Source organism: Gallus gallus, chromosome 1 (genome assembly GCF_016699485.2).
Source record: "Gallus gallus isolate bGalGal1 chromosome 1, bGalGal1.mat.broiler.GRCg7b, whole genome shotgun sequence".
NCBI lineage: Eukaryota > Metazoa > Chordata > Aves > Galliformes > Phasianidae > Gallus > Gallus gallus.
In genome coordinates, this window is record NC_052532.1 from 76,105,244 (window position 1) to 76,117,668 (window position 12,425).

General features: G+C 42.3%; 1 protein-coding gene across 8 annotated transcripts in view; it reads left to right on the plus strand.

Moving 5' to 3' along the window:
• Positions 1-271: 271 nt before the first annotated feature.
• Positions 272-12,425, plus strand: part of A2ML2 (alpha-2-macroglobulin-like 2) — a 33,758-nt gene continuing 21,604 nt past the window's right edge. For 3 of the 8 annotated variants that reach the window (XM_004938104.5, XM_004938105.5, XM_040648207.2), the window contains exons 1-12: positions 3,028-3,185; positions 3,800-3,983; positions 5,260-5,304; positions 5,616-5,760; positions 6,466-6,518; positions 6,822-6,842; positions 7,357-7,513; positions 8,110-8,194; positions 8,600-8,714; positions 10,033-10,141; positions 10,969-11,078; positions 11,891-12,055. In XM_004938104.5, the coding sequence (XP_004938161.3) occupies positions 3,118-3,185; positions 3,800-3,983; positions 5,260-5,304; positions 5,616-5,760; positions 6,466-6,518; positions 6,822-6,842; positions 7,357-7,513; positions 8,110-8,194; positions 8,600-8,714; positions 10,033-10,141; positions 10,969-11,078; positions 11,891-12,055 (1,257 nt within the window). In that variant the 5' untranslated portion in view covers positions 3,028-3,117. Of the gene's footprint in view, positions 502-1,428; positions 1,538-3,027; positions 3,186-3,799; positions 3,984-5,259; positions 5,305-5,615; positions 5,761-6,465; positions 6,519-6,821; positions 6,843-7,356; positions 7,514-8,109; positions 8,195-8,599; positions 8,715-10,032; positions 10,142-10,968; positions 11,079-11,890; positions 12,056-12,425 lie in introns of those variants that run through there. The other 5 variants (XM_040648196.2, XM_004938106.5, XM_025142746.3 and 2 more) reach the window with 5 other exon arrangements.

Sequence of the window (12,425 nt, forward strand, 5' to 3'; positions counted from 1 at the left end):
GAAAGCTGTCAGGGTTATTTGACCCGAGTCCTTGCAGAAATATATGGCCTATAACAAAGGCATAAAAGTGAGAGCCAGGTAGTAGGGGGAGCATGGTGAGGAGGACACCTGAAAATCAGATATCTCAGGCATATGAGAAATAATGAGAAAGTTCCTCTGGGAAAACACTCCTGTCCTTTTTTTGTTGCCCTGCCACTCCCAAGAATGTTCCACAGACCAGTGTGCATATGCAAAGCAGATAAGGTTCTCGCAGCATGTTCCAGCCATGTGAGGCAGGAGAAGAATGCTATGCCACAGAAGAGTGATTCTCCACATAGCTGATTGCTGATCAAATCCCTCAATGGAAATGTGAGCCTTTCCTCTGTTCCTCTTTCACCTCTGCTTCTGCTGATTTCTTTCTTCCCTCTCCCTCTTGTCCAGAGCTGAAGAATTATGCAACTCTTGCCCTGACAGGATCCATCTCTCTCTCTCTTGGTTTGAAACCAAGGTGGAAATCACACTGTGCGTAGCTGGGGCTGGGATGTGGGTGGGTGGGAGGTGTAGAGACAGTGTTTATTGCCTAGGCACAAAGGCTTGTAAAGCTTATTGATATTTTTTTCTGGGAGATATCTTCTGCTGCCCTGTCTTATGCAGCACAGCTTATGGCAGCAAGAGTGTTCAGTTACTTGTTTTGATACAGGGGCTCAGTTTTCTTAAAGGTATCTTTGCTGGGTTTTTGCTGAAAGCATCTTAATGGGCAAATTCGTTCTTTGTGATATCAGTGGATTTTGCTTTAGGGTTGAATTGCTTCTGTAGAACTTCCTTTTTTACTGCAACTTTACTCCTGCCCTTAAGCCTCTGGCCAGATCAACTCATGGCTCCATACCTGCCAGTGCCCCTCACTTTGTCATGAAATAAGAGAAGAATTTTAGCACTTTATTATCTTGTAGTTTTCTTTCTGTTCCCATGTAATTTCATCAGCAGCCATCTTGGAGATGCAGAGCCATGGGGAATGCATCTGAAATTAGACCTGTTTTCTGTCCTGCTAGTTTTGGCTTGAACTCAAAACCTTGTTGATTTCAGAAAATCAAATATGTTCTCAGATCAGTGACAGAGAGTGCTTTAAACCTGTAGATTATCTGAATGTCAGTGCTAGGTTAAGGGCATACATTCTTGCTACATTACTGTGTGAGCTAAGAGAGTTGATACCAAACACACATACAGAGATCATGCCAAAGTAAATCCAGGAAACTGGGATCAAAGAGTTGGCAGGCAGAAAATTCATTCTATACTGTGCACCTTTGGTTATGTTCTGCAAAAACACAGCTAGGGCCAGGGCAGGATGAGGACAACCACCTTCAAATGAAGTTGTATCTAGAAGGCAAATAGGTTCAGGTGCTCAGTTCAGCTGCCATTGCTCCCATCCAGGAAAAGGAAAAAAAAAAGATTGCAGTGCCTGGTAGGACTTTGGAGGAGATAGGTGGTGGTGTCAACGTAGAAATATCTTATGGCTGGATGAAGCTGGCAGAAGACTGGACAACTGGCTTGAGGAGACTTGGTAAAATATGTGGAGCCTTAAAATATTTTGCTTTCTTTGGAAAGTCCTTACAGTGGAGCTATAAGGGAAGCTTCCAGTGGGTAGGTAGGGGCAGCCCTGGAGAAGGCTTTTGTTCTCTGGAAGGTCAGACTTGACTTGGATGGATGAGTGAACAGAGGTAGTAACAAAGGGAAAGCAGGTGAATTGCAAGATTTTGAATCAAAGCACAGATGAAAAACTGGATGAGGGGAAGATCACTAACAAAGCAAAGTAAGAGTTCTAAGAATCATTTTGCTGGGTAAAGAACTGTCTGGATGGCCAGGCCCGGAGTGGTAATAAATGGAGTCACATCCAGATGGCGATCCACTGTGAGTAGTGTTCCCCAGGGGTCAGTATTGGGACCTGTCCTGTTCATTATCTTTATTGATGGCCTGGATGAGGGCATTGAGTGCACCCTCAGTAAGTTTGCAGATGACACTAAGTTGGCCGGTGAAGTGTCGATCTGCATGGGGGTAGCAAGGCCCTACAGAGCAATCTGGACAGACTGGCTTGTATCAGAAACAGTTTTGCTAGCAGGAAGCAGGGGAGTAACTGTACTTCTGCACTCAGCACTTGGTGAGGCCACACCTCGAGTACTGTGTTCAGTTTTGGGTCTCTCACTATGAGAAAGACATTGAGGCCCTGGAACACGTTCAGAAAAAGGCAACGAAGCTGATGAGGGGTTGTGACAAGCTGTGTGACAAGCCTTATGAGGAGTGGCTGAGGGAGCTGGGATTGTTCAGCCTAGAGAAGAGGAGGTTCAGTGGTGACCTTATTGCTCTCTACAACTACCTTAAGGGAGATTGTGGTGAGGTGGGAGTTGGCCTCTTCTTACAAATAACTAGCAATTGCACTAGAGGGAATGTCCTCAAGTCATGGCAGGGGAGATTCAGGTTAGATGTTAGGAAATACTTCTTTTCTGAGAGAGTGGTCAGATGCTGGTACAGGCTGCCCAGGGAAGTGATGGAGTCGTTGTCCCTGGAGGTGTTCAAGAAGCTTTTAGATGTTGTACAGAGGGACATGGTTTAGTGGGAAATATTGGTGATAGGTGGACAGTGGGACTGGATGATCTTCAAGCTTTTTTCCAACCTTGCTGACTGTATGAGTCTCTGATTTTTCACAAACTATGGATAATAGCTTCTTTGGCTCTCACATAATGCTATAGCCAGAATCCAGGCCAGCCACAACTGAGATAAGCTTTTCTCCTAAGTCCCCAACAGCCTGGGTTAGATTTCACTCACCCCACATCTCCTCCATAGTTCTCTAACACCCCATCACCTGGAATGCCATCTGGATTTAAATGTGAGTGGAGAACCGTACTGTATGGCCTTTACTCTGCCCTTTGTGGAAATAAGTAAATATTAGCTAGTGTCATTAGCCTGGCAGATACGATCGTATAACAACTTCCCTCCCCTCTTTGGACTTAGGAGCATCTGAGGGGTATATTTAGGATTTCTCATGAGGGGAATGTTAAGGATTGCTCCAGCCCATCAGTACAGGCTGAAAGCTCTGAAGGCTCTGTCCTGTGAAGATCTTGGCAGCTGTCTGTCCCAGCCCAAGCAATGGGAGCACCAATACTCCTCTTAGCCTTGACTCTGTTCCTAGCCACAGATGAAGCAAGCCTGGAACTGTGAGATCATCTCCTTTTGATTTTGGGTGGCTCTGTGGAAGGGACTGCACTGAAAAATATAGTGCTGAGATGCTGCACTATTTAGTATCATAGAGCTGCATGGAGGGAATCTTGTTATTAGGGAGATGAGCAGAAACAACTCCTACTGGAGTCTCAAACACCACTGCAGGTGAAAACCCTGGTATTTGCTACTGAAAAAGCTGCACTAGCAGTGTAGCACTGCACTGCATACACAAAAAACCTATAGAAGCCACAAATCTTCCCTTTGTTCAATCCTTGCTGGTAGAGGTGAAATTTGGAGTGAAACTGAAGCCTTGGTCACTGAATTTTCAGTATAGTTCCTCACACCACCATTTTGTTTCTGTGTACTTGCTGTTGAGCAATTGTGTTCTGGCTAATGGAAAGGTTATGTCAGACATATAAGAGGAGTGATCTGTTTCCATACTGGGCATGTTGCCACTTTCAGGTATGGAAAGGGAGCTGTATCACAATTCTGTAGCCTTTAGACATTTCTGACCTTTGGTTTCTACTTGATCATGAAAGCCGCAGAGATGGATTCTGGCCTGTCTACCTCAGCCTCTGAATGTTTCTGAACATCTTTTGCTCTCTTCTAGTCAGTACATGGTGGTGTTCCCTGCTGTCATTCACCGTTTCCAAGAGGAGAAGCTCTGTATTCACCTCAGCTCTGTGACTGAGGCTGTCCACCTGACTGTCACCTTGGAGGTGGAAACCCAGAATGAAACACTGGTGGAAAAGGATATGGAGAAGCCGAGCACTTTTGAGTGCATCAGTTTCAAGGTGAGTGTAGCTGTGGTTGCTGACTTGTCAGTGGATGCTCTTACTCTTACTTCAGACAATAGTGCTCTCTTGACATGCTGTCCTTCTCTCCCTTGCCACGGGCTGCAAACAGGTGAAATGTGTTTCCCCAGCAATTCTAGGCAAAATGCAACAACTCAGCAAAACAGGGAATCTTTCACTGTATAAATAAAAAACTGTTCTTTTACTCATTTCACCCTACTTAAAGGTTGTTGGAAAACATTGACTTTTACTCAGCATTTAAACCATTCTAATGCTTGAGAAATCACAGTGCAAGTTAGCACATAGGAAATACATTCTTTTCATCCTCACTTCCTCAAAATTCTGTCCTTCCAGCTCCAAGAGGACGATTGTACTCCAAAGCTGTATCTGTACGACAAGTTGTAGTTGCAGTCTACATAGACATTGAGCTTGCTTTATGTTACCTGTAATTGGTGGTGATGGCGCTGAACCCACTGGATTTCACCTTGGTAGTCCAGATATTTTGTGAGTGGCTTGACTTCCTGTCACTGAAACCTTGCTGCTGTAGTTAGCTAAACTAGCCATACTGAGGCTGTGACATAACTGCAGGAACTTCAGTTACATCTTAGGAGAGCCATGGAGATCTATCTGGTGCTGAGACTACAAACCTTCTCTGTCTTCCTCAGCACCATACTAAATCAGCGTGTCTATGTTCTGATTACCTTGCAGGTTCAGCAGAAGTCTAGCAGGGGCTGTAGTCACTTCTAGTTCTTACGTCAATAAGACTATTATTAACAAAGTGTGGTGCCAGGCCATAGGAGAGAGCAAGTCCTGGTAATGGAAAGCCAGGGACATTTGCAGTTAGAAACAAAACAAAACAAAACAAAACAAAACAAAACAAAACAAAACAAAACAAAACAAAAGCCTTTATCCTGGTAAGCTCAGTCTTTCTGATAGTGAGATGTCCAAAGTTTTGCCTGACCACTATCTTGTTTCCCGTAACTGCCTTGATCAGCTCCAGATCTGACCTCCCTATGGTTTTTCCTCATTTGTCAAAAATCTTGCATTTCTGTGGATGGTGAGAATGACATGTTAGATTGTTCACTCTTACATTTATGAATAAGATGGTGATTGCTTCTTCTCCCATAACATAAAGTGCATTAAAGATGGATTCATGTAGTGGAATTTGGACTCTGGAATTTGAGGATTGTTTAAGTGAAGTAATGTCTCACTTCTAGGTTAAGGTAAAAAGTCTCTGATGATTTTTTTTTCTGTTTTCTTATATCAATCAACCTAGGTGCCAAAGTTAAATTCCTTGGAAACAGATGCTTCAGCTACACAAGTAAGACACCTCTCTTGGCTGCCTCTCCTCTTACAAACAGGAATTCCATCTGTCTTGCGTTTGAGCCATATTCAAGAGAGGAGATGCAGGGTGGGAAAGATTATAAGGGGGGGGAAATATAGAAAGACACAAGCATGATAAGGGGAAAGGCAGAGAAAAAATGAGGAAACTGAGGAATATGGAATAGACTATGACTAAGGAAAGGAGAGTGGAGGGAAAGAAGAAAGTTGAAGATTTTAGTAGGAGGGGGACCTCAGTTTCTTCTTCAAGCTACTCGAAGTCTTAGACAGTTGTTTTTTTCAATTTGACAGTCAGAAGAGGTGGTTTTTCTTCATGTCCTGATACGCAGCAGTGACAGTGTGCTCTTTGAGGGTTACAAGAAGGTTTTGGTCAAGCCCCAGGAAAGCATAATTCTGATAGAGACAGACAAGGCCTTCTACAAACCTGGAGAAACAGGTGAGGAATGAAGGTGATGTGGAAATGAGGAGGAATGATCAAAAGTAGCAGACATATTTGGTGTGAAATCTTCATCAAGTGCATCAAGCTCAGCTTGTTGGAACCAGAAGAAAGCAGATTTCTATTTTCAGGCTTTCGAGGAATAATGTGAATCAGAATGCACTCTTATGAGCCATGCTGCATCAAATGCTCAGCCTGCTGCTCCTGAGTGTCATTCTGGGCAAGTATGTCTTGTGAGGCCTAAAGGGAAAGCCAGAAGTCTCCAAAACACTGGAGAATCTGCTGTCATTTTTTGAATACTTGTTTACCTTTAAGTAGAGTTTAGAGACACTGCATAGATGCTGTGTGCTTACTGCACCTCCAAGTTTTATAAATATGGAGACTTGCTCCAGAGTTTTCACAATATGAACAGACTGCAGAAAGACAAACACCACTGTTTTATACTTTATTACAATCTGTCCAGGTAAAAACAATTTTCTACTGCATGCATCTGTGTGTATATCTCCTTGACAAAGTTCAAGGTGGGATGGGGTGAGGAGATGTTAGAGGATAGGTCATAGGGAAAGCTGTTTGGTGGAAGACCAGAATACTACTGAGGTAAATTAAGAGAGACACAAATAATGGAGCAGAGGAAAGGAGAAGAGTATTTGTGCAAGGATATATTGCACTCAGAATGCTTTACTCTCCTCTTCTTTCTATTTCCAGTGAAATTTCGAATCGTGAGCCTTGATGATGACCTTATGGTCATTAAAAAAGAGGTGAGTATAACCCTGTGTTTTTTTAGAAGGAGGAGCCTAAGCATGATAAATATTGAGAGGCTCATGTAAGAGACTTCTCCCTGCATGCCTGTTAAATCATAAGGACAAATGATCTTTGAAGGGAAACCACTCATCTGTTGGCCTCTTGGAGAAAGATTGCAGTGTAGACTAGAACTGGAGGTTCTAGTTATATCCTTCTCGAATGCATAACATAGGATCTGGATGGAGCAGAACTTTTCTGGTGTACATGGATGCTATTTAGGTCTATACAAAACTGAGCTGGTTTCTCTCTTCTTTTCACAGTATCTCCAGATATGGTTGCAGGTAAGTGATGAATATCTGACTACAGGGAGATGTCTGTCTCTTCCTTTGTGCCCTTTCACTCCTACACTGAGCTGCACCACAAATGTAACCCCATAAATAAGTCAGTTGGGGACCTTTCTACCTGGTCGGCTTGGGTTCTTCATTCAAACCAGCTCTCTGTGATGCTCATAGCTGAGCTAGAAGCAGTAGTGAATCTTAGCCCCAAAACCTGTCTGTACAGAGCAAAAAACACAAAGTAAAATGATTAGTAGATGCAGCACAGCTGCTTGTCTTTCCTAAGGTATTATGGTGCTACCACTTCCCAGTACCTTTATTGATAGCCTTTGCAATTCAAAAGTTACTGGATAAGATACTGGAAAAGATACTGGAGGGAGAAGGAATCTCACCTGTGGCAAGGGGTGCTATTTGCTGAGGCTAGGGTAAGTCTTGGTAGTGCCTTCTTGTGCCTGAGTGTTGTTGGAGTACCCATGCTGTCAGTTTGATTTGGTGGCTCTGAATGCTCTTTCCCAAATAGGATCCTGAATATAACCGCATTGCTGAATGGCTAAATGTAAAGTCAAGACATGGCATTGTGGATCTATCCTTCCCCCTGGCCTCTGAAGCAGCCCTTGGGAAATATATCATCTCAGTGCAAGACATGGCTCAAAAAACATTCAGTGTTAAAGAATATGGTAAGACTTTTAGACAGCAGAAGTGAGGGAAAAGCATTGTGGATAGCTAGAGAAAGATGAGGGTGATGTGGCCGTGTTCATCAGACCTTTTTATCTGGGAGAAGAGCGGACTGGGGACGTGGTCAGAACCTCTGGAACTCTAGAGGTTCTGCATCTAAGTAGGGTAAAAGGGAAAGGTTGTAGTCTAACATGTTGTTCTAGCTGTAGTTGGGCCCTGTGATGAGCACTTGTGCTGCTCATTGTTTCCTTCTTCTAAGCTAAATATACTGTTCACTTCAGTCAGCTGCCTTAACAGGAGCAGCATCACATCTTAACTCCATTCACTTGCAGTGACGTGTAAGAATAAAACCCTGTGCTGTTTACAGTGCTTATGGTTGACTGAGTTGTAGTAGAAAGCAGTTCTCTGCGGAATTGTAGCAGCAGAGGGAGGCACAGGCAAAGGAGTAAGTGCTGTCACAGCATGGGGATGAATAAATGGGAATATTACATTTTTTCCCCTCATTTGAACTGTAGCTATAGCAGAATTTCTAATTGGTACAGTATCACTTTTTTTCCCTTGGTCTGTATCTTTCCATCTTCCATGCATCTGTTTGCAGAGTTGATAAAGTTTGAATTAAAGTTTGAGCACCCTCCCTTCATCAGTACAGAGGATGAGGAATTTCAGCTGAAGTTATGTGGCAAGTAAGTACCATTGTGATCTGTCCTTTGGCTCCATAATCACCTCTGGAATGTTAGAAGCAGAGAAGTGGCCTGTTGGTACAGTGGTCTTACATTAACTTTTTGTTGAGGGAGCCAAATCACTCTGTCAAGCTAGGTCTTTTGTACCTAAGTCATTTACTATGATGCTGAAGGATACTAAGGTTGCTGGTTAGAGGGCATGCACTTGAGATGGTGGCCTGAAACACATTCCTGATATATAGTGGATGAAGTGGGATGCAAACTGATTTTGAGGGATGATGTTTCTGAGCAAACAAGATACGACACTCTCCCAGGCTCCACTTAACCCTTGATAGGACAGGGGACCTGGTTCAAAATTTCTGCTGAAGCAGCTCATCTTCAGGTGTGTTTTTCTCTCCTTTGACACAGGTATACCTATGGAAAGCCTGTTCAAGGGAAAATAGATATTACTTTTATCACATCGTTACAGTGTGAAATGAATGATTTCTCAAATTCTTCTGAGATGGGGAAGCAACAGAGCTGGGTAGGTGAACAAATAAGAGACAGGAAAGTACCACCTGATGAAAATGTCCATTTGTCTGTCTTTCCCCTATTCTGCCTGATTGCACCCCTAATGCAGAGAAATCTGTTTAACCTAGTCTCTTCCTACTTGTTAGATCTAATCAGACAATTTATCTTCCTGTGACTCTATTATTTAAATACTGCTTTGACTGCCCACATCTGACTCACTGTTTCAGGAGATGTAAGCTCTTTAAATGTAATACTGCCTTTGGCCTTTCAAGGAGTTTGTATGATATTACGTAGAATCAGATCATTAATCTTTTCAGTCCTGTGTCTGTTCCCACCAATAACTGTGGTATCAGAGCATTAAGTCACAGACTCAATGCACTATTTGTTGCTCTATTCCTACAGTTTACAGGATATACAGTTTATAGGATATAGTATATATCTTAAGCTTACCAGTGTCCTGTCAAATATTATGTCCAGTGTTAGTTACACTTTTTTGCACATTTATGCGCATTATATATTTGTGGTTAAGCTGCAAGCCTAGTATTTCTTACAGCTTTCAGATGCACCTTTTTGAGTCTGAAAGTCACAATAAAACATTTTTAAATATCATGCCAGCCAGCAGCAAGTCAGAATAGAAAAATCCAGATGGATTGCTGCATTTTTAAATATTCATCCAGTAGCAAATTATCTCTATCTGAAACGCTGTAGTCTTAGCTGTGCAAAACGCCAAATGAGTGCCAGCTTCCTCTCACACATCATGCACTAAGCCCTGCAAGGTTCTCAAGAGAACTCAACAGACATAATTAAAAACACTTTGTCCACCCCAACTCTCATGGCAGACTGTCTGTACCGAGTCTCTGTTTAATGCTTGGCACAGCTCTTGAAATCTGTAACTGGCTGGATGCCCATTTTGTGACCATTTTAGGTCACATCACAGAGACAGTTGTGATTGGAATGCCATGTCAGCCTTTATTCACAAGGGCTATAAGGTTTTAGGGAGGAGGCTACCTGTAATTCAGGTGGACACATGGTCACTCAGGTGCAGAATCTGGGCTTAGTGCAGTCTCCTGAGTTTGTTTTTGACATAATTAACCACTGTATGATTTAACAGAAAAACTTTTTTAATGCCACTTTTTTGGTGTCTTTAATCCAAGCATGTGAGTTTCTTCTCTTGCTGTTATCCACAATGGATTTGTGCAGTTAGAGGCTTTGAGCTTCCTTCTGTTCCATAAGTATTTAGAAATATTTCTTTAGGATTACCCACCATATATGAAACAGCTTCTCTACCACCAGATCACACTCTTTCTCTATTTGTGTTTTGATTTCTCCAGACAGACAAGAATGGCTGTGCTAAATTTACAGTAAAGACAAAGGCTCTGGAATTAAATGAATCTGACAGCTGCATAATTGTGATAGGAGAAATGGAGGAAATTGGAACAGGTACTTGAGAATATATGAAGAGTTTCATTATTTGCAGCAGGCTTCTCCTTTCTTTGTTTGAAATTTTTTGTTTTTTACCTTCCTGCAGTAGTTTAATTCCTTTTGAAAGCAATAGTCTTCTGTCATGATGATGGTCTTTATTCTAGTACTTCTTCTATCTATTATTACCAGATTTCCCAATCCTCTCTACCCTCCATCTCCACTAGCAGGTAGATGTCATTTTAGTCATTGCCTGAACACCAAGGTGTTTCTCAGCTACTTGCAAAGCCCTGGAAAAAATCATGGAACAAACCCTCACAGTTCTTTTTAACTGTAATGCACCATCCTGACAGGCAGTTTGTGCCCAGAATCTCTTGTCCTCTCTTTTCCTAAACCTCAGGCAAGGCTGCTTATGTACAATTCTGCTGCCAGGAATCTCAATCTGCTCCCTTTTAGTCTGCCACAATATTGACAATAAGGAGGTAGGTTCTCAGCATAAATGTTAATGTCCCATTGATCTGACAACTGGAGGTGTCCATTTTTTGGAATGCCACACTGTGGGTGGGGTTCTTCAAGCCTCTTTCAGGCACCTATGGTGTAGTTTTCTATAACTAAACAGTGATCTGATTTCTCTTAATCAGCAATAAAGAGAAATAGGTGCTTATATGCACCCCATCATAATGCATATGTCCCCAAAAGACTGAAGGAATTATACACTGTATATATATACTGAATGTATTTTCTCTTCTAAATTTAAATGCTGTATATGGCTTAGAAGCACCTTCTTGTCCTCTGCTTCTCTAAGAGCTCTGCTAGAGTTCAGTAGATTTTTTTCTCTCTCCAAACAGGAGCACAGACTAAGGATTTTTCTAGAATTTCTATTGTGACAAGAATGAAATCTATAGAGTTTATCAATCTCCATCCATTCTATAAGCGTGGACTACCATACACAGGGCAGGTAACACCCATGGGTCCCTTCTCTGAGAATACATCATAAGTCTTGTTTTCTGTTGGCAGAAGGAAGCAGTCTTTAGGAGAGTAGGTGCTGCTCTGCTGGTATCCAGCAACTGTGAGTGAAGCCCTCTATAAAAGCAATTTCTTCTCATCACCCTAACCTACTAATTTATCTGGATGGGAATTTTAGAGCCAGCTGCAGTCTCTGCAAGGCTCTTCAGCTCAAAGCTCTTCAAGTCTCTGCAGCTCTTGAAACTACTCTATGTGGTATAAGGGATATGGAATGGGTGTGGTGGAAGCGAGGTGATACTACTCCCCGTGGACAGCCATCCAAGTGGTAATGGCAACTTGGCAAATCACTAAAGCTTTGTATATCTATTCACTAACAGTCATTTCTGACTCAAGTTCCCAGGATGATGCTAGGACAGCTTTCCCACTGGGGCTAAAAACAGTTCTATCTGGGCCAGTACTAACTCCAGCATGAATGAAGGCAAGAAACAGCAACAGTTAAATTGTTGGAGACAAGATGGTTTCTAGTCTTCTGAGATCTTGCAGCATTGTCCAAGAAAAGACTTAGGATCCAAGTAGATTTTGTTTTCTACCCCAAATATATGTGTATTATTTGGCTGCACTACCCTTTATTTCTGGTTCTGAACTGCTGCACACAAATTCAGATTTTATTTGGATCCTTCCAATCTGTCTGAAAGGTAGAAGGATTTAGAAAGACTAATGATAGAAAAAAGAATAATACTAAGCACTGACAGAGCCGTGGAGCGTAGCACAATGGGGGTACTAACTTCCTACTTTTGTCTGCAGATGTTCTGCCACAGTGATGACTCTCCCCTCCAAAATGAAATTGTCTACCTAATAATTGATGTAAATGATGAGAAGATACACCTGTCATTCCTCACAGATGAGGAAGGGAAAGTCCACTTCTCACTGAATACCACCAGCTGGAACAGCTCACTGGTTTCATTGACGGTGAGCATCAGCCACAGGAAAAAAGATCAGTGAAGTAAGGAGGAATGGAAAGGAAAATGGAAGACATCTAAGGTGTGAGGCATAGTCTTCTGGCTCCTGATCTCATCTGACTATATCTGTAGAAGCATCTTTAATTAACTCTCCGGTTCCATCTTCCCCAAGAGACAGGAAGCTTTGCTGAAACAATTCAGCTAAACACTCATTAAAGGTGCTCTGCTGTCCTGAGCTGGAGCATGATCCTACTCCATCTTTTGTATCCTCTCTCACTTTTCTGAAAGTGAGTGACTTCAAGAAAATCATTCTTTAATCTGACCACTTCCTCAGATGAAATCTCTTGTTTTTCTCTGGGATGTGCTGGAGGTGGCTCAGC